Raw genomic sequence first — 21,711 nt, 5'->3', positions numbered from 1 at the left:
GCGGCGGGTGGAATAGTCGTACAGTGGAGGGGGAAGCGGCTGGACGTGTTTGCTGGAGCTCCTGCCGCTGCCGCCACCTCCTAATCCCTCCACATCGACTGCCGCTCTCAAGCTTCTGACTTTACTCGGGCGTATTTGTAGTCGCGTTCCAGCCTCATACCTCACCGGGCTGTTATCGACTGCTGAAGGGAGCCGGTCTCAGCGCAGGAGCGCCTCGGGCGCGGCGCAAAGCTCGAACGGACGGCGGGGGCGGCCAGAGCCTCTCCCGGGGGAGCTGCGCCTGAGGAGGCGGAAGAGCCCCCCTGACGCGGCTGTCTTGAGCGGCCGCCACCGCCCCTCCCGCTCTCGCCCGGGCCGGCCGGGCCAGTGCCCCTGCCGCGGAGGCAGCGGCGGTCGCGGCTCTTATCTCCTCACCGGCGCTCCGGCACTCGTCTTTCTGCTCTTGAGCTCGTCGGCTAGGCTCTCCTCGAGTCCCGCTCTCTCCCCACTTCCCTCGCCCTCCCCTCCCGTCACCCTTCCCCGACCCCACCCGAGCCCGGCCCTCGGCTGCCCCGGCCATGGCGTGTGGAGCCACTCTGAAAAGGACTCTGGATTTCGACCCGCTGCTGAGCCCGGCGTCCCCGAAGCGGAGGCGATGTGCGCCATTGTCGGCGCCCACCTCGGCTGCTGCCTCTCCGTCGTCGGCAGCCGCGACCGCTGCCGCCTCCTTTTCGGCTGCCGCCGCCTCGCCGCAGAAGTATCTCCGAATGGAGCCGTCCCCCTTTGGCGACGTCTCTTCCCGTCTCACCACAGGTGGGACTCGGCTCCGCGGCCGCCGGGGTGGGCGAGAGAACTGGGGTCCCGGGACGCGGAACGCGGCCCCAGGGGTGGGGGTGCCGGACTGGTGCTCGTTCTTAGCAAAGTAGTAGACACCTTTCTTTTAGTTAGGTCCTCCAGCCTCGGCGACACAATAGAAATGGCCTGATGTCAAGGGGGTGGGGGAGTCGGGAGGTGGGGAGGCAAGGCCGTTCCTTGCCGGGTATTGTGGGGAAGAGGAAGATCTTTTCTTTGGGCTGAATGACTGGAATTGAGTGTTTCCGTAGTCTGGAGAGCCCCAGCGGAAATGATCAGAGAGGGCGATATTATTCATAAATTTAGGCGAGAGAGGGTCACATTTCACCCGAATCTCGATGTCTGTCTCCCTGAATCGATTGGTTGCAGCTATTAACTGTGGGACTGGGTGGTTTGAGGCGAGGAGGCAGCCCCTCCTCCAGTTCAGACATGGCTGATTTTAGTACCGAGGGGATGGGGGGTGGGGATGGATGTCACTGGGGCGAGATCTAGGCCTGTCATTAATCACCCACAAGAACGCCACTTTGGCTGAGTCAAGACCTGTTTCCCTAGCAGGGTCAACAACAAAGAAAATGCTCTTCCCGAGTACTGTAATATGATCGTACTATACGTCTAGATCCTGAGAAACTTGAACTTTTAATGAAAAGCGAATTGTATTGAAAATTGAGGCTGAGGAGTTGTTTCTAGTTGGAGGTGCTTTATTTCTGCTCAGCAAAGTATGGTGGGGGAGAACAGCCTAGGCCTTGAGAATAATAAAATCAACCCAAGATTTCAAGGGACTTGAGTGTTTTTGCTTTTCATCTTGAAACATTTCCTGAAAGTGACTATGGGGAAATGCCTTTTGGCTGCTTTATACTGCATGTGTATACTCAGTTTTTTTTCTGTACTTTAAAAATACTTGTGTGCCCCTGGCACAGTCCTAGGATAGGCTTTTGTGGACTGGTGGTGTAATCTGTTTTCTTTGTGTGTATAGCATGCAAAGGTTTCATATTTGAGCTTTTGCTAATAATATCTGCACACAAAGCCTTTTCATAGTTTTAAGTGTTTTGTTCTTGGCTTTTAAAAAACTTGTAGGCAGTATATATACCTCTGTATTTGGTAACTTCCATTTTGAATTGTTTTGGTCAAGTCAGGTTTTTCAATATCCTTCCTCAAATGCCTAGGCTGCCATTTTTGCTATTAAATATTTGATCTAACTTAAGGATATACTATTTTAGAGTTGCAGTGAGTTTTCAGAGGCATTCTCGGATAATTTTATTTAGCAGCTATACCTAAATAGTCTTGTATGTAAAGGCATTCATTGATTAACTGTTAGGTTTTGCATTAAAAAAGAAACCATCAGTATTAAGAATGAGCTTCTGGTGATTAACATTATTTTTAGTTTGTCTTTTTAATCAAATGGTATCATTGAAAATTGAAATGATACCTAGGAATCTGTGCTTAACAAATAAGGCCACTTAAAAATAGCCCTGGCTAACCAGCCATAAATTTCAGTGGAGCTGGTGAATTAATACAGTGTTAGGTTTGGGAGTTAAACTGTATCTCAGTCCTGCAATAGTTCTGAGCATATGTGGTAAAGTGGCTAGAACTATATTTATTTGTCTTCACTTTAAAGGGAACTTACTCAGAAAGAATTGTGATCCTTTACAAATCTGTCATTTCATTGCATTGGTTAATGCAGTTGGTTCCACATTATCTCAAATTTCAATTGAATGGACTATAATAGTAAAATTACTGGATTTAGTGAAATTGTTTAAGCCCGATGATTCAAATACATATTTTCCAAAATATGCCTGTCTTCTGTTCTTCCAGGTGTTTTTGACATCTGATCAAACAGATGGCAGTTTGATCGTGTCCTGAACTCTTAAAATCACACCCTGATTTATAATTTTGAGTCTGCTAAAAGTTGATTTAGCCTTTTCAACCTAAAAAAAGGTTGATTTCAGAAAAGCAGTTGAAATTGGTAAAGTGTTATATTGCTAAAATCTACTTTTTTTTACTGTAATTTTGGATGACATTCTGCATGTAACTTAATTTGGCTTTGTTTTTAGATGGCCACCTTTTGCGGGCTCCTGTATGGTTTTTGTAATGTTGTCATAATGGGAGCTGCAGTGTTGTGCAGGTATCAAAGAGTTTTTCAGTTTTCATGTCCCCAAACTTGCAAATAATTTTCCCAAGCACTTAATTTTTAGATTCTTGTTTTAACATTGGTGATTCTCAAACTTTACAAGAGTGAGTATCTGTATATCCTTAGCTGAAATAAGTAGCTAGGGTTGGAAATGGAAAGTGACATACCAAGTTGAGAGTGATTGGAACTCTGCGGAAACTTTATTTTCCTTTCATTTCTGTGAGTTCAAATATAATTTAAACAACTTGGAACTAGAGTATTGAAGTGAATTTTTTTAGAGCGTGCATATAATTCAGCGTTTTATCATCATTCTTTTCTGGATACTTACATAGTGTGTTTTGATGTGTAGTTGAAATCATGTTGTGGCTTTACTAGAAGTTTCAGGAACTTGAACATCTTCTTTTAAACCCTGGTTTATTTTAGTCACCCCAGGAAGGTGATTCCAAAGTTTGACTTGATGACTATTATTTAAATCTTTATTTTTCAAACTGTTGCAGCTTAATGCCAGGAAAAAGGAAAGGGCTGGCAAAAAAAAGAAAAAAAAAAAAGTTCTATTGGAACACAGCCATGCTTTTTTTTTCTTCTTAAGGTATGGTCCATTGCAGGCTACAACAGCAGAGATAGTATTTGTGACAGAGATTGTATTTTCCCAAAGCTCAAGTATTTACTGCCTGATCCTTTACAGAAGAAGTGTGTCCACTCCCTGCTCTGTCAGCAGTGGAGTTTATAATGCTCAGGATGTGAAAAAGGGAAAAGTTAATGATAGGGAAGGGGGCTGGGGGGATTGACTGGGAAAATGAAGACCTCTACTAGCTGCATCAGTACTCTCACCCTGATAAATTAGTTGAAAACAGATTTCAGAGTGTTCTGCATCTTCATTAGTTTTTGAAATATTTTAATATTATCTCTTAGTCAAAGATTGTCACAACATTCCCAAGAACAAAATTATTTTAATAAAACTGAAATATCCTGTACCATTACAAGTGACTATCAGTCAAATCAAACACATTGTTTTTCATAATTGTGTACTGAAATGAATGGTTTGGTGAAGAAATCCTTCTATGGATGTCAACTATTTGGGAATTTGCTAGACACTTTTATTATACACATTATTTAGGTCTTGTTACCATTGCTCTAGTCTTAGGAATTGAGTTGGATGAAGAGTTAAATTCCTTTGTAAGAATTCATTGTATTTGCTGGAAACTTGCCATTAAAAATGGAAATTGCAGCTTGTGAATGGGGAAGGGTTTACAGGAACTTAGATTGTTCAGTAGACATTGATGCATGCCTACAAACGGAGACACCAGCTGGTTTAAATGAAGTATAAACGGTTCTAGGCAAACAAATGAGATGTCTGTTGCAGGAGGCAGCATTTCACTTCAGATGTCATTTGTATTGAGCCAGAAGTGTTTTTAATATTTTGTGGTTATTTAGACAGCTGTTAAGTTGCTTCTAGTTTCTCAGTGGATTTGGCAAATAGATGGTTTTTAATGGTCTTTGTACTTCAAATTTTAAACCTGATATTTTACTTAGGACTGTGTATGCAGCTGCCGTTATTTCATATTTCTTTTTTTCAACGTTTTTTTTTTTTTTATTTATTTTTGGGACAGAGAGAGACAGAGCATGAACGGGGGAGGGGCAGAGAGAGAGGGAGACACAGAATCTGAAACAGGCTCCAGGCTCCGAGCCATCAGCCCAGAGCCTGACGCGGGGCTCGAACTCACAGACCGCGAGATCGTGACCTGGCTGAAGTCGGACGCTTAACCGACTGCGCCACCCAGGCGCCCCCCGTTATTTCATATTTCTATGGATTATGCATTTAAGAATCTCGTTAAGTTTTTGGCCTTTAAAAGCAAGAGCATAGCAGTATTCATTACTGAGCTTTTTTTTCTTTAAATAGAAAAATAAAGCCTAACTTGAACACAGAAACAATAAGGTAAACATGGCTAGGTTGGAGAGAGGTTAGCCCTTCCTTAGGTATAGATGCTACCAGTTACCATGATTGGCACAGACACATAATCTGAGAGGTAAAGGAGAATAATAAATTTCTTCAGTTTTTGAATGGCTTTATAGGGAAAAAAAGACACTGTGTATGTACTCAGGTAGATCTTTTCCTGAGTGTTTGATGGATCCAGGTGAGAGAGAGAAAGAGAAAGATAGAGCGTGTGCTGGGGAGGGGCAGACAGAAAGGGAGAGATCATTCCAAGCAGGCTCCATGCTGTCTTGGTGCTGTAACTTCATGAACCATGAGATCATGCCTGAGCCGAAATCAAGAGTCAGGCGCTTAACCGACTGAACTACCCAGGCACCCCGAAAATTACTTCTGTTTTGAAAGGTTGTAAATTAAGAGATTAAGTGGAAGTGCCCTGCTTTGCATATTTTTTCTATTTGAAAATAAACTTTTGATTCTCCTTCCACTTAAAAGAGGAATGCAGAATAATAACATGGATTAGGTTTGGAGCACCTCTTGGGTAGGTGCTCATGAAACTAGATAATGGTGTTGGGGTGCTGGTCTTTTAAGTACCTATAACTAATTAACAAGCAAGTTGTGGTCCCTGCAGTCTTTGCATTAACTCTGTGCGAGTACTGTTGACTCACACATCATTCTCTACGCACATGTGAAACCACAGTGAATTACTTGCCTTTTGAAAAGACTAAAAAGTGTGAAGGGTGGAATACTTGTTTGCTTAAATGAACCAGTCTGGCATCTGCAGATGGTGAAGAGGTCTTGAACAAATGAATTTATTAGTTCAAGAGGGTCATCTTTAATTTTATTGCTGAGTGTTGGGATTCTAGAATTCCACTTACCAATGTTTCTCAGCTTTCTGAACACATCTGGGAAATGTGATCTATCAGCAGCAGTCTTGTAGCAAAGACTGTTAACAGTAATTGCCCTCCTGGATTTTGAGAGGATACAGTGGGTTATAGTTTGAAAGTAATCCCAAAGGTATTATCTGCCATACCTTCCTTCTTAATGTCTTACCACAAAGTTTTAAGATATTTATCAGATTTATTTGTTGAGTTAATCCAGCCTTGGCATTTCCCAAGGTTCTTAGAGATGCTAAGTTAAAAAAAAAAAGTAATTTCAGTTCTTCCCTTCATTCTGTACCAGTTTTTCTTTTTACACTGTTTTATAACAATATAGCCACAATTGTTAAAACATGTTTTGAAAAAAGATTGTGACTCAAACAAATGAGTAGTAATAAGTATAGCAATTAGTTTAAGACTGAACAATACTTTTATTGAGGCATTTGAAGTACACTTCTCAGTATTCCCTCATTTTTCTGGACAATGATGATAAACAGGATTTTATCATTTTCAGAGATCTCATTTGAAGAAACACATTTTTAGAGTTTGTACATTTTTAGGAGAAAATACTTTGTAATATGAAATTTCTGGTCTTTTATTTCTAAAGGAATTAAATGATTTACATTATAACAAGTTTCTAACCTGATGAAGCTTTATTGAATAGGGAGGGAATCCTTGCAGGTAAATTAAAACTGTATGTCACATTGTCAGCTTTGGTATTTATTTTGGGCCTTTCGATTAAAATTTTGCAGTATGCCAGACTGTGTAATCTTCCTCGTGATGGTAGACTTTTTTTGGGTGGTGGTAGTGGTTTTTAACCTTCCAGCATTAGAAAAACAGCTCATAATATGCTTATAGTTTGTCTTGGGGGTTATAACTTGCTTTCATCCTCCCTTTAAAAGTTATAAGTCATTAGTTTTTGTTACAGATGTCATAGGTAGATCATCCTGAAATGTACTAGTGCTTTGCAACATTTCGATTTTAGTAAAATTGTCATCTTCCCATTAATACATTTTTGGGGGGTTGACTTAATTTTTAGTTTCTAGGTTCTATTCATGTATCTGGTTTTTCTCAACATTGTTAAAATCTAAATATTTACTCCAGAAGTCACTTGTTCAAGCTTTTATGTACCTCATTTGAGTTCCAGGTACTGTGCTGGTTAGGCAAAGATAAAGAGTCTCTCAAGGGAATAGAGCTACCACTGTGGGTACTTTATTAGCTAGCTAAACTTGAATAAAAACACTGTAATCTTTATACTTTCAGTATTACCATATTTTTTAAACTATTTATTATTTTTTATTTTCGAGAGTGTGCACTTGTGAGTGCGGGGGTGGGAGGGGAGAATCCCAAGCAGGCTTTACACTGTTGAGGCTCTACGCTGTTAGCACAGAGCCCAACATGGGGCTTGAACCGCAAATCATGAGATCATGACCTGAGCTGAAATCAAGAATTGGATGCTTAACCGACTGAGTCACCCAGGCACCCCATGTTTTATTTCTTTATACACACACACACACACACACACGTATATTTACATAAATGTATATTGTTGAATTGATCTAGCAATTAAAGAATAGAATGTAGAGTGGAATTTGAAAGATTAGAGAAAGCCAATTTTTTCATGCATTATTGTCCTTGAACTTTGCCTTTTAATTGTTATGGAACATTGCCTTGTTCTGTTACCAAAATGTAATTCTCTGGAAGAAAAACTTTTCTTAGTTTTAGGTTGCTGTGACAGAACAGAGGAACTTGATGCTCACTAACAACCATCCATGGCTTAAAGTGAAATGGTACATTATCAGAGGCTGGGACTGTAATCAGTCCTTGTATGTATGACAATGCTGACCTACCAATTTAGAATAATTCCTCCCTTATAAAACATCAGTAAAACATTCTGGTTAGATATAGAGGACTGTCCTCTATAGATTAGAGATGTAGAAGTATCCCTTATATAAATATCTAAATGTAACATGGAAGATTTATATGTATTTATATATATTTATTTATATACATTATTTATGTGTATATTATATATATATATAAAATTTGTTATAACCAGTTTCAGAGCTCTGGGTAGATGAGAATTATACACTGGTTACTATCTTCCTCACAACAGAGTTTGAGGTTTCAGGGCATGATACATAGTAGTAATTCCTCTATTCTGACATCCTATTTTTTTAAAAAAAATTAGCTTTCCTTCTTGTGATTTATTGTAACTTTAGTTACTTGTGGAATACGGGCTAGGTATTGTAGTAATACAGTACTGGGAAGGGCAGCAGATGTTGACCTTAAGCCCTGTGGTCAGGCTTGGCCCTGACTTGTTCCAGCTGTGTGACCTTTCAGAAGACATTGAAGCAAAGCCACATTTTCTTCATCTATAAAATAATGCACACGATTATAGTAATATCTGACTTCCTAGGATGGGTTGTGAGGATTAGGAGCATTTCCTGTCCCTGAGTGCTGGAGGTAGTTACAGTGGAGCAACCTCAAATGGGACTTTATTCACTGTCCAACAGTCCTGCCATTCCGGTGAATGACCTTGCCTTCAACTTCACAGATAAAATAGAAGCCATCTAATGGCAGTTTCTTCATTTTTCCCAGTACCAACACTACCAGTAGTTGTGCTGTCTTGTTTTCCTTTGAGTATTACCAACGAAGTTTAAATGAGATAATTAAGGCACTTTACACAATGAGGGAAGGATCCACTTCTCCAAAGGAACCTTATCTTCAGGATTATTTTTCTCTTTCAACTGGACCTTTGCTTTGGCTTTAAATATTGTCAAGACTCCCATTATAAAGCAATAAATAAAACATCCTCATTTTCCTCCAGCAGTCATCCAGATTTCTTACTTCAAAACCAAATTCAGAGAGCTTTCAAATAAGTCTGTTTGCTTCTATTTCTTCACTTCTTAGGTGTGTGTACCTCAAATAGTTCTTGTCAAGTCAACAGTGATTTCCATGGCATATAATCAGTCCTCATCTTATTTGACTCTTCTTACGGCATTTATAGTGCTCTGCCACTCACTTCTTTTTGAAACATTTTTTTCCCTTCTGTGATAACACTTCCCTTCTGGCTGTTCTTTTTGTCTTCATCTGGCTATTAAACTTAGGAGTTCCTTAGTTCTAGGTTCAGCTGCAGTCCTCTCTAATAGCTCCCTAAGCAGTCAGTCACATGCATACTCCTGACTTGACTTTTCACTTACAGATGAAACTCTAATTTAGATCTTTAGTTTAGATCATTCCTCTCAGTTCTGGTGTTGGTGAATTTGGACCTTTTATCATTAGATATTCCCCAAGAAGTCAGGATTTTTGTTGAAGTCTGTTTATTTTTAAATATTCACAGCTACTACACAAAATATAAATGGGATAAAAGATGTCTGTGGACTTCCGGTCACTGTCTTCTGGTATGAAAGGTAGTCTTAATTGCTTTTTAAAACTGTGTGTAATAGAAAAGTAAATGCATTTGTTCACCTTCAGTCCCATAACATGAATTTCATATTTTAAGAATGGTGTTAGGAAAAATGAATCAGTATATGTAAACATTATGTAATGAGTCTAAGTTTAATTTGATTTACAGTCAAGTTTAAATTGGTTTACAGAATATTTTCCTGCCAGGGAAGTGCATGTCTAATATTGAATTACAGAAGCCATGGAGGTTAGGGTGGCAAAATGAATTTAGATCACCTTAAATATTTTTGTAATTGAAGTAAGTCTGCTGTTACTGCTTTCCTTCTCCTCTCCATTTCCCAGAATGTCCAGTAATTAATAAACTAACCACTTTATTTCTTAACTGCCATAGTAGGGGAGTTATTATTTCAAGCAGGGGATAGAAACATAAATGCCCATAGTTCCAGGCAAGTAATATAAATGAGTGAAGTAAAACTTCATGGGAATTTGTGAATTCCAGCCTTGCTACTGATCTGTAGAATCACCTGGAAACACAAGAGATGTGCAGAATCTCAGGCTCCATCCCTCAGGGTCTACATTCTAACAAACTGCCCAGGTGATATGTGTGTCCATTAAAGTTTTAGAAGCACTTGAGAATTTCTGCCCCAAAAGGTAGCAACCACTCTTTTTTTTTTTTTTTTTTAATGTTTTTTTTAATGTTTATTTGTTTTTGAGACAGAGAGAGACAGAGCATGAATGGGGGAGGGGCAGAGAGAGAGAGGGAGACACAGAATCGGAAGCAGGCTCCAGGCTCTGAGGCATCAGCCCAGAGCCCAACGCGGGGCTCGAACTCACAAACCGTGAGATCGTGACCTGAGCTGAAGTTGGACGCTCAACCGACTGAGCCACCCAGGCGCCCCAACAACCACTCTTAAGGTGAATTTTGCCACATAGTTTAGTTTTCCACTTAACAGTAGCTAGAAATCTGACTTTTAATTAAAGTAATGAACTTTAAATATTGGGCATAAATTCATACTTTTTAAAAAGAAACTATTCAGGGGCACCTAGGTGGCTCAGTCGATTGAGCATCCAACTCTTGATTTCAGCTCAGGTTGTTGATCACAGGGTGGTGGAATCCAGCTAAGCCCTGTCAGGTTCCGCCCTGAGCATAGAGCCTGCATAGGATTCTCCCTGTCTCTCTCCCTCCCTCTGACCCTTTCCCTGCTCTCATGTGTGCTCCTTCTCTCTCAACATTTTTAAATTTAAAAAATTTTAAAAATAATAAACTATCTAGGCCAGACATGTCTTTGGGCTCAGTTTAGCTTGTGAATCATCAATTTGCAATCTCTGTTTCTAGGTAAGCTATTGCTTGATGTGTGTGTGTGTGTGGTGGGTGCTTTAATAAATTGTTGTAGGAGATGGATTTGTTCTTCAGCTTGATCGTGGTGCCCTAGAGTCCTCCTCAAGGAGTCCACTCTAGATCTTACCTTGTTTTCATGTCTGTAGTTAACTGAAATAGAAGCTGAACTTTTTGCCATGGCATTAAATGTTTTTTGTAGCATATGTTTTGGATTTTGGATGGTTCAGCTTCCCCTTTCTCTTTCCTATTACTGCTTTTTTTTGGTTTTCCTAAATTATAAACTGTTTGGGAAGATACTTGTAGATAGTAAAGAGCTAACCAACAACAACATAGTTATATCCTTTAGAGTCTAGTGTAATATAAGAGAAGTATGAAACTTACTAGATATCAGGGAGGAACCACCTGCTGATTGAGCGTTGTTGGACTCCTTGCATTAATGACTCCCATTGTGCAGTTAATTTGTAAAATTTATACTTAGACCTGAAGGGTTTTAACAAGTTGAGTCACTTCAAATAAGTAATCATTGGCTATTACAGTACCAGTGAAATAATAGAATTTGATTTGTAGTGATTATGCCTTTTCTTCATCTTGTAGGATATAAATGAATTACTCTTGTACAGTAAAATATTATATATATTATAAACTTAGAATCTTAGCCAGTTGCTTTTAAAGTACTGTAGATAATACCCTAATGTTTGTATAATTGTGTGCAGCTATATTATGCTTATTAGGATTCATGTTAATCGAAATAGAAGTTAAAACTCCAGATATAATTTAACAATCTTGTGTTAAAATTTGGTTCCGTGTCCCTTTGATGTAGTAATTTTAAAGTGAATTAAAAATGGCATCAACTCATTCTTTTCAGTTAGATAGCTCTTGTCTGAGTAAGAACATTGTGCTTAAGATTCCTTCAAGGACACCATAAGAACTGTTTTAGTTTCTGGGCAAATATCCTGGGAAAGTAATTTATTTATTAAAATGGACCTCCATTACAACTCTTAATTGTGTATGTTTTAATTTATAAAGGAGATGGCAATGTCTAGTATGTAGTTGAGTGCTCTAGATTTGGTTTGTTATTTTATTTGGAAACAGTTCCTTATTTTTAGGTCTTATTGGCTACTGCAGGTTTTCTGTACTTAATTTGTGTTCCTGCCTAAAACTAACAAACTTTCAAGATTTTTTTTTATTTTTATAATTTTTTTTTTTTTATTAACGTTTATTTATTTTTGAGACAGAGAGAGACAGAGCATGAACGGGGGAGGGTCAGAGAGAGAGGGAGACACAGAATCGGAAGCAGGCTCCAGGCTCTGAGCCATCAGCCCAGAGCCCGATGCGGGGCTCGAACTCACGGACCGCGAGATCGTGACCTGAGCTGAAGTCGGACGCTTAACCGACTGAGTCACCCAGGCGCCCCAAGATTTGTTTTATTTTTAATCCCATTATTTATCTGTCTAGATGAAATTTTACTTTAATTTTTTCAAAGATACTCCAAAGAGAAACTGGCATGGAAGGTGGTACAAAAAATGTCTTAATACACCTAAACCTAAAACTTAATGAGACCTGTTAATGTTTGATTTAGTAATTACGTCAGTAGGAAAATGGCAAGTCTGTGCAGGTCTGGAGCAAAAGTTTCACATGTCACAGATCTTTAGACGTCTTATGGACTATACTCTAGAAAGACATTTGTAGTTGCTTCTAATTCTATATTCCTCCCTTTGCTATCAGTTCCATCTTGTTGCTGTTTCTCTTATCCTTGCTAACTTATTTTTTAATCCCTACAACCACTTTCTTCTGTTTATATTGTTGACTGTATTGTGTCCAGGCTTTCTTAAGTAATCAGTGGCAACTAAGAGTAATAAAACAGTTTGGGAGTAGGCTTAATGTTGCCACAAGCCAGGCTTTTTCTTTTTAACATTTATCCAGTTCTGTTTTCTTTTTTTTTTTTTAATATTCCTTTGGAATATTAATCATTGATAATCTCCCACCTGTTAAGGAGGAGAATTTTACTGGCAATTTTAATGTCATTTATTAGATATGGGAATGAAAATGCCATTAATCACAGAATTTGCTAATACTTTGACTTTCACTTATACATAGTGCAGTGGAAGCCTTAGTATTTTGTGGTAAAAGAGTAATGTAGTTTTTAGGATTTTTGAAAAGGGATTATAACCATTTTGTGGTGTAGTTTGTTATGAAGATAAGTGTATTTTGCTCTAGGTGATTTGCTGCAAATTCAATCGATGCTTCTATAAGCCAGATATGAAGCCTGCATTAAAACTGGAATGTTCAACTGATAATGTTAGAAGTTTCATTTCACTTTTTCTTATGTACCATAAATCGTGTTGGCAACATGATCTTAGATGTTACATGAACTTGGGATAAAATGTCACTTGCCAGTTTGATTAGAGATGGCTAGATTTAAGTAGTTTAAGTAGACCTAGGAACTTTATTGATGTGTGGAAGACCTTTATCCAACTGGTGTGGAAGCAACTTCAGTCGGCCAGGTACCTAAGTTGAGCTTAGAATGTGTTGTGGAAATTGAATCTGGGTAAATTTCTTGAGTTAACAGCTTTAAAACTGTATACCTATCCAAACTGAGGTAAATGAGTTTGAGGCTTACAGTTAGCTGAGATCTTGGTCAAGTTAAATTGGCCATAACATTTAACACTGCCATAACATTGTTGATTACATGTTACCAGTATTAGAGCATTTATGAGCACAGTGAGGCTTAGATGACATAGTTGCATCATATTCGACATAAAGAAAAGCACTGTAGGCTTTTTTTCTTCAGTTCTTTAACTGCCAGTATCAAGCGTTGGCAAAGATGTTGGCAAAGGAACTCCCTCATACATTGCTCGTGGGAGTGTAAGATGGTATTGTGGAAAATGGTTTGGCAGCTTCTTACAAAGTAAAGCCATGCACTTATCATACAATCAGGCCATCCTGTTCCTCTTCTAGGTTATTTATCCATGAGAAATGAAAATTTTTACACCTGTAGCCTTGTACTTGAATATTTATAATAGCCTTAGTCATAATAGCCCCAAATTGGAAGCAATCTAAATGTCCATTAAAAGGAGATTGGATAGGGTGTGTGTGTGTACAGATACACACCATGGAGTACTAATTAATAAAAAGGGCTTAATTATTTATGAATCTCAAAAGCATTTTGCTGAGTGAGAGAAGTCAGACACAAAAATCTACACTTTTTATGATTCCATTTATATGAAATTTTCAAAACGGCAAAAACATTTCAGATAGTGAAAGTAGATGAATATTGTGGTAATGAAGGTGAAGGTGGTGAACAGGCGCGTGAGAAAACTTTTTGGAGTGATAAAGTTCTTCATTATGATTGTGATGGTTCCAAGACCTGTTTGTTTCATTTGCATATGTTAGTAGTCATCAAAGTAGTGTACATTTAAATTGGTGAATTCATTTTGTAAATTATACCTTAAAATTCTTTAGCTTGTTCTGCTGTTTCTTAAGTATTAGATGGTATGGAGGTTTACAAAGCTAAATTTTAAGAAGTTTTACTGTATCTTAATCCCAGGCTAGATCTATATATATAGCCTATGATTTGAGATTATCAAATGAACAAATTTGAGTTTGTTATTATTATTTTGATACATTTTAGTTGTGCTCTGATTTTGTGAAGAAGCAAAAGGAAGACTATGATCTTGAGAACAGTTGTGGTAATCAAAAAATAAGTCACACAAAAGATGTTGTGGACAAGTTACTCTTGTAACTTGTACATTTGAAATCTTTGGTTGTGAATAAACTTTAGGATGCTTTAAATGGCACTTTTTATCAGAATGGTGGTAGCTTTGATCAGAAAGTGATAAATGAGGGAGGCTTGATGTCCATCAGAGACCAAAACATCATTACTTTGAACACTTTCTAGAATATTGCTACTAAAGAGTTCTGTTATTAAAAAAATAAATAAATAAAGCTATCTGTTTGTCCTGGTTGGTATAGGAAGTTGCAGTAGTTTTGTTGGACCCCTCTATGAATCTTAGGAAACCCATTTCTATCAAGGTGCTTATTAGCTGTTTAGTAGATAGCCATTTTATTTCACACTGGTAAATTCATTTTTAAACTACAGACTATTTCAGATAAATGGAAAAGGGCTGAAAATGACCATGTTTAATATAGACAAATGTTAAGATTCTGAAAAATGTTACAGATAAAGTACCTCTTAATACAGCCGTCCTAAAGTTAAATCATTCCAATGTGTGATTCTATGCTTAAGCTGCACATTCATGTATATTTACCAGATTTGTTTACACCACAAAATTTACATAAATGGAATCTTCTTCACTGGATATGTCTTTCTGCAACTTTTTTTTTTCCGTTAAAATAATGAAAGTGGCAGAATCTAAAATGTTTAAGGAGAAAAAATAAAATAAGCGACTGATTAATGTCCGCTCAGGGTCTTCTCTCTCAAAAGCCCTAAAAGTTCTTACTAGAGAAACAACATAACGCCAGGAAAGAGGAGAATTAAATACATACCTGAGAAAACCACCAGTATTAATTTTTTTAAAAAAGATTGTTCTCATGTAAATCTTTAGCCTTCAATCAACTTTTCAGTTCATTTTTAAATTAACACATCATTGTAGACTTGATTGCTAAAGTTACATTCTGATATATTTATAAATCATTTTAATGCCTAATTGCCATCTTTTGTTTAATTTTGTTTTGGATTGGGATTAACAAATTTAGGGTGTGGTTTTTCACATGGATAATCTATCTAGGAGCTATGATGATTGTGAGAAAGTGTTTTGAGGGAAATGGAAACCTCAGGGAAATATTTTCTAGAGAGGCTATTTTGAATTAGAAATCTTCATAAAATGAACCATACTGGCATAAAGGATAAGCTTGATAGGATTTTACCCGTTTGGATGGTTGTGGTTGAAGATAATGGTACACTGGTATGGTGGTTTACTATTGAGTACCTGTTCTGTACCAATCACATTACATGGGCTTTTACCCCCAACACTTTTTGCTGTTAATGTTATAATATTCTTAGGTTCTGTTGAGCTTAATATTAATGGCCATGACAATTTATGATTTTTTTTTTTTTTTTTAGTTTTCTCATTCATTCTATCATTTTGTCAATTCTCACTGGGGTGTGCTTGTATATACATAGTGCTCCCCACTTCTAATTATTTATGGTCTTGGAAAAGCCTGCTTAATAGTTCTATTGTGATGAATAAGGTGGCCTTTGAATTTGGGATTTTTAAGAGTCTGAGTAAACTAAAGTGAACTAAAAGTTCATAAGATGCCCTTATTTTTACATTGAATGAAAAACTTTTAAGTTACCTTTTGATAATTGGTGCTCAGAAGAAATTGTATTGTAGAATAGCTAAATTCCAGGTGGTGTGTATGTGCTGTTTCTGAATGAGTTGCCCCTATTAATGCTTAAATGAATTCCTCCAGAACATCAGTTTTCTGGATATTATTTGAAGAGAATATTTTCAGTAGATTGGTCGTACCAAGTAATTGTTGAAAACCCAAGTGTTTTTTTTTTTGTTTTTTTTTTAACTTCATGGTTTTTATCTAGTCATTTTTCTTCTCTAGAACAAATTCTGTACAACATAAAACAAGAGTATAAACGCATGCAGAAGAGAAGACATTTAGAAACTAGTTTTCAACAGACAGATCCATGTTGTACTTCAGAGGCACAACCACATGCATTTCTCCTCAGTGGACCAGCTTCACCAGGTAATAATAAACTTAAAGTGAAAGGAAATGTTATTTAGTATGGTGACTCAAGCTTGTCTTTTCTCGCCTTTGATTTAAAAAAAGAAATTTATACAAGTAATGTATGATCTCTTAAAACATGGTACAAAGTAAGTACTTGCTCCCTGGATTCCCACTACCCAGAGACAACCACCTTGATATAATATCCCCTAAGTGGACTTTCCCATAAGTGATGTGATTTGTAGCCTTTGTTAAGAAAAAATAAATAAATAAATAAATAACATACCATGTATCTCTCTGTTAAGTATAGATGTACCTTGGCCACAGTTTAATACTCTTGCCATTTTATGGATTTCCCATAATTTAACCATTAATGAAGATAATTAGACTGAATTTGGTATTATAGTACTTAAAAAATTTCCATGTACATATACCCTATCAGGGTAGATTCCCAAAGGTGGAAAGTGGCTCTTAATGTTTAGTAAAGTTCTCAGCAAAATAGTTTTTCTTGTGATGGTAGTTGCCTTCCTTCTCTTCCCTACCAGCAGGGATAAGAAAACCTGGCAGAATAAAAGAAAACATTCAGGGGCTGCTGGCTGGCTCAGTAGGTAGTGCATTCAACCCCTGACCTCAGGGTTGTAAGTTCAAGCCCCATGGGCTTGGGGGATAGTTTCCTTTAAAAAAAAAAAAAAAAAAAAAAAAAAAAAAAAAAAATCAAAGTCTATAAAATAGTCAAATAAAAATAGATTAGGAAACAAAATTGTTCAAAACTAAATTCCACAGTGCTCCTGCCAGTTGGGTGTGGGGTGCCAGTGTGTGAGTGAAATGTTGTAAGGGGAGGTTAAGGGTAGAGACTAGACTTAAATCAGCAGGAACCAAGTTCATCATCATTCATTTAGTCAGTTTACCTAGAAGATCAATTAAGTGGCAGCCTCAACTAAAAACTAGGAATTTGAAAGTAAAGATAGCCCTTCATGGTTACGGATTAAAGCTGGCATACTTTAATCTTGTGATAGACACAGCTCTAACAATCACAGCTCTAACGAGGATAATTAGTTAACTGGTCCCCACCATGCAGTTTACAGAAAAGCAAGTGAAACAAGAGCAATTGGGAGTACTAGAGACAGACACACAGAGCAGGACAAACAACTGATAGGAAATCTGTGTATTTGAGGGTGTATAGAATACTTGCAGCACTTTAATGCCTAGATGGGTAGTAGTCAAAGCCTGTGTTTTAAATATAAGTATTTTCCAGGAATCAGTGAAGTTCCGATAAGAATTAAAAATCTTTTCATATACCAAATTTAAGATTTGAGTGCTATTTTCAGTACTTGCAGCAGTCTGTTTATGATGGCTCTAAATCATGTGCTTTTGTTCATGTTATAATAGGGACTTCATCTGCAGCGTCCTCGCCATTAAAAAAAGAACAGCCCTTATTCACTCTACGGCAGGTTGGGATGATCTGTGAACGTTTGTTGAAAGAACGTGAAGAGAAAGTTCGAGAAGAGTATGAAGAAATATTGAACACAAAACTTGCAGGTATGCAATGAGCTTACTTTAGATCTCCCAGAAACTCAACTCTAAGAAATGTATTATTTCCCACGTATCCTTCACGTCAATTAACTTACCCTGTGTATCCACTGGTTACAGTATTTTCTAAGAACCAGAGAATTTCAGTTCAGGAAAGGAAGTGAACCTTCCTGTAGCTCATGGCCTTCCTTAGTGACCTCAAGAAATAGCATTAAGTTAGCCATGTAGATCAGCAGTAGTATTAATGTGAACTAGATTTTTTTGGTTTTCCTGTGCTGAAAACTTGATTTCGGCTGTTTACCTGACTTTGGTTTTGGATTTTTAGACTACATCTTTCATGATAACTTTTCCACCAGTCTAGACCCATTATTGTGTATGGTAACTTAATCAGGATTTCCCTGATTTTTTTAAGCCACAGATTTTACTAGGTGTTGATAGTATAAGATTTTTTATTTTGAAGTTGTTAAATCAAGGTGCTAATATAGGCAAGAAAATTTGCTTAGTTATGTGACAGCTGATTAGGTTATAGGTGGATGCTTTCGGATTTTTTTTGTTAAGCTTCTGTTTTCCTGTTTCCCCTCATTGCAGTAAACTGCCATTCAAAGATCACTTACTAAACTTTCAGAGCAGAGCAAGATCTTTTTATTTCAAGCCCTTTATTTTTAATGGGTTAAGAAATAAGCTTCCCAGCCTATACATAAAAGTCACTTAATTTGGACTGAAATGTAGATTTCCTGACCAAACTCTGTATTCTTTCCATTTGATAACATTATTATTATTATTACTGAAGTCATGTGTCTGATTCAAAGGGCCAACTTAGAATTGTTTCACTATACATACTGGATTTTTCAGTTTATCTGGCTCTAATAGTACATCTTACAAGTCGTGTAATTGATATGTATCTTTATTTATAGAACAATATGATGCATTTGTGAAGTTTACGCATGATCAAATAATGCGACGATATGGAGAACAGCCTGCTAGTTGTAAGTATTTCATCTTTGAACTAAAAACAAGATAATTTCTTAAGACATTTATTATAATTATCTACATTCTCAATAAGAGAATTTAACAAAATCATGGAGCAAAAAAGGCTGGAGGAAATAGGCAAAACTTTATTAAGGCTTACTTTTTGGTTATTTAAATACCTAGGATGATGTTGGGGATGAAGATCTGGAATGTCTTTGAATTTTGACCTGGACTTTGCACTAATTTTCCTTTTCCTCCCCCTTTAGATGTTTCATGAATCACGTTTTCTGCATTTGTGGGCTGCCTTGTTCCTTGTTGAGTTGTTGCAAGAGGTCCTAATTATGACATGCAGTAATGCCAATACCCCCCTGTGAATACAGGTTATTTCAAGCTTTCGTCAGTGGCAACCACTCTTAGGCAGCAACTGGTTTCGGATATTTCCCTGATGTCAGTACCATCTGGATGTGGACCTTTGCTACCTGTATTAATGCCAGTGGCCTCATTTGCTGTATCATTACAATTTGGCTTCTTATATTAATATGTTTGAAAAGGATTAAAGCTGGTATTCTAAGAACATGCCCTTCACTGGTTGTGTAAATAAAACTGTAGAATGACACTTCAGATGAAGTTAGTGTGATTTTAATTGTGCACTACAACCAAGCTGTAACCAGTTATTAATAATCTAGAATGTAATCCCAGGACATTATTATTGAAGGAGGGAGGGCATTTCTGTATTCCAGGACTTCTTGGGGTTTCAGAATGGATTTTTTTTTTTTAAGTTTTCTTTCTTTCTTTTTTTTTTTTTTTTTTTATTTGGTAGTTTTTATTTATTCTATCAATCGTTTTAACAAATGTTTATTGCTGCATTTTTTTCCCCAGTGTGTCGTCGTTTTACTGCCCTTGTAGTACTGGAATTTAGTTGGAAGAATAAAACATTTACTTCTAATCTGCTTTAATGTACAGATGGGTAGTACTTGAATAAAGCCAGTGTTTTAAATGTAAGCATTTTTCAGAAATCAATGAAATTAATTTTCCAATAAGATTTAAAAATCTTTTCATACACCAAATAATCTCAGATTTGAGTGCTATTTTCAAAAACTGAGTTCTGATTCCAAGTTGCTTATAACTGACTGCATGCTAGAATGTTATATAATCAGTTTTAACAGCTGTAGAATTTTTACCTCCAAGATAAGAGTAGAATCCAAGTTTTTTTTTTAAAGGATGATAGATGAAAACATGATTCATCACATTTAACTCCCTTTCCAAACATAGCTTTGCTGTAATGAAGTGAGCAAAAAATGCTTCAGTGATTTCTTTTGTTGAATTCTTTTAGCATATTTCCACTAATTAAACCAATCATAAATGTACTGGGGCATATATATTTATAATTGACCTAATTAGTCAAAGAGAAGTTTTGTTTTTTTTTTTTCTCTTTAATTTTGGTGATTATAACTCATCAATTTTTTGTTTAAACAAGGCCAGGGCTTAAGGGCTTTCACAAGATCCTCAGATAATTCATATGCCCGTTAAATGGTTGAGAAGCATTGGTATAGCACAGGGTGGCCATAAATTATCCACCTAATTTATGGCCACCTAGTTTTAATAGCTACCTAGTTTTAATGACCTAATGAGATTGTCAAACTCAGCACTACTGACAATTTGGGCCAGATCACTCTGTTGTGGGAGTCATACATGTCACAGGATGTTCAGGCCATCTCTGGCCTCTACCACTAGATGCCAGTGGCACACCCCCAACCCCCAACCTGAAACAACCAAAAATGTACTTCCAGATATATTGCCACATGTTGGGGACTAGGGAAAGAAACAGTCCCCAGCTGAGAACCACTGGTAGGTATGTGGGCGTTTCTAGGAGAATGTAGACAGTAAGTTGGAATACGGAGGGGGAGTGGGAGTAGAGTGGATTTTATCCCTTCTTAACCCCAGTAAGGGCAAAAGGATAAACACTCTTAACAAAGTAAGCATGTGTGAGTTTTCACACAGAATTAAATTTATAAAAGAGCTGGTTTAACTTGGAAGGCAAGATCTCCTAAAAGGAAAATCAGTACTGGCAGTCTGAATGGAGCCACAAGTAATAACAGTTTTAATTCTACATTCAAGTTGGATCAAGAATAAAATTTCTTCCACAGCCAAATTTCTGCTTATTACCTTACCAAAAAGTTCTAGCTTATGGGCTACTTACTGATTTTAAGTAATGTGTGAGGTAATGCCAGAAAATAAAAAATGTAAGCAACTTCTTGGATTTACTTATAATTAGATGGATCCAGTAGTTGATTAGTCCAAATACCAACCATACTTGATCTTAGTAAGAAAGATCGTAATAGCTACCTAGGGATTCTGAATTCCCAAAGATCCCTGAAATTGCTTTTTAACAGATAGTTACAGAATTATATGTGCTAACAGTCATTCTTTTACTAAAAGGCAGTACTGGTATGTGCTGTACTTAGGTTGCTATATACAGTAATTGGTGTTAATAAGCAGATCTTCTAAAGCACCTAATAGCCTGTCCCTTGCCTGTTGCTAGACAAGGCTTTCCAGTGCTCTGCTCCTGTGCTTGCCTTAGGTAAGGAGCATTAGATCCAAATACCTGTCTCACTGAAAGATGAGTCTTCTCTATTACTACATCCATTTTCTACTAGATCATTCCCAAAAGCACACAAAATATGCTGTTAAAAAAATTGAGGGTGCCTGGGTGGCTCAGTTAAGCCTCAACTCTTGGTTTCAGCTCAGATCATGATCTCATGGTTTGTGAGTTCAAACCCCACATCGGGCTCTGAGCTGACAGCTCGGAGCCTGTTTGGAATTCTTTCTCTCTCTCTTTCTGCCCCTCCCCTGCTCAGGCTGGCACCAGCTCTCTCACTCTCAAAAATAAACATTAAAAGAAAAATCTTGATCCTGTGATCCTTCTTCCAGCTATTACCTTTTTTTCTGCTACCACCTTTACAGCAAAAGTCAAGAGTTTTCTAGTTTTACTCCCTTTTCA

The 21,711-nt window shown here is 37.4% G+C and overlaps 1 protein-coding gene across 1 annotated transcript; it reads left to right on the top strand.

Annotated features, from left to right (window-relative positions):
* Positions 1–481: 481 nt before the first annotated feature.
* AKIRIN2 (akirin 2) lies at positions 482–19,712 on the top strand. Its single transcript, XM_042939327.1, has 5 exons — positions 482–792; positions 16,089–16,232; positions 17,601–17,750; positions 18,656–18,727; positions 18,977–19,712. Exons 1-5 carry the CDS (start codon positions 558–560, stop codon positions 18,985–18,987), a joined length of 612 nt encoding a protein of 203 aa, XP_042795261.1. The 5' UTR covers positions 482–557; the 3' UTR covers positions 18,988–19,712.
* Positions 19,713–21,711: the final 1,999 nt, after the last annotated feature.

This window comes from Panthera leo, chromosome B2 (genome assembly GCF_018350215.1).
Source record: "Panthera leo isolate Ple1 chromosome B2, P.leo_Ple1_pat1.1, whole genome shotgun sequence".
In the NCBI taxonomy this organism is placed as follows: Eukaryota; Metazoa; Chordata; class Mammalia; order Carnivora; family Felidae; genus Panthera; species Panthera leo.
The sequence above is the reverse complement of the archived record's forward strand: the minus strand, read 5'-3'. Positions and strand labels throughout refer to the sequence as shown.

What these genes read in the sequence shown, in the direction of transcription:
- AKIRIN2 (XM_042939327.1), top strand. Translation starts at nt 558, where the DNA reads ATGGCGTGTGGAGCCACTCTGAAAAGGACTCTGGATTTCGACCCGCTG. An exon ending in CTCTTCCCGTCTCACCACAG is followed by an intron (nt 793 to 16,088) that starts GTGGGACTCGGC and finishes TTTCTTCTCTAG; the next exon opens with AACAAATTCTGTACAACATA. An exon ending in ATTGAACACAAAACTTGCAG is followed by an intron (nt 17,751 to 18,655) that starts GTATGCAATGAG and finishes CTTTATTTATAG; the next exon opens with AACAATATGATGCATTTGTG.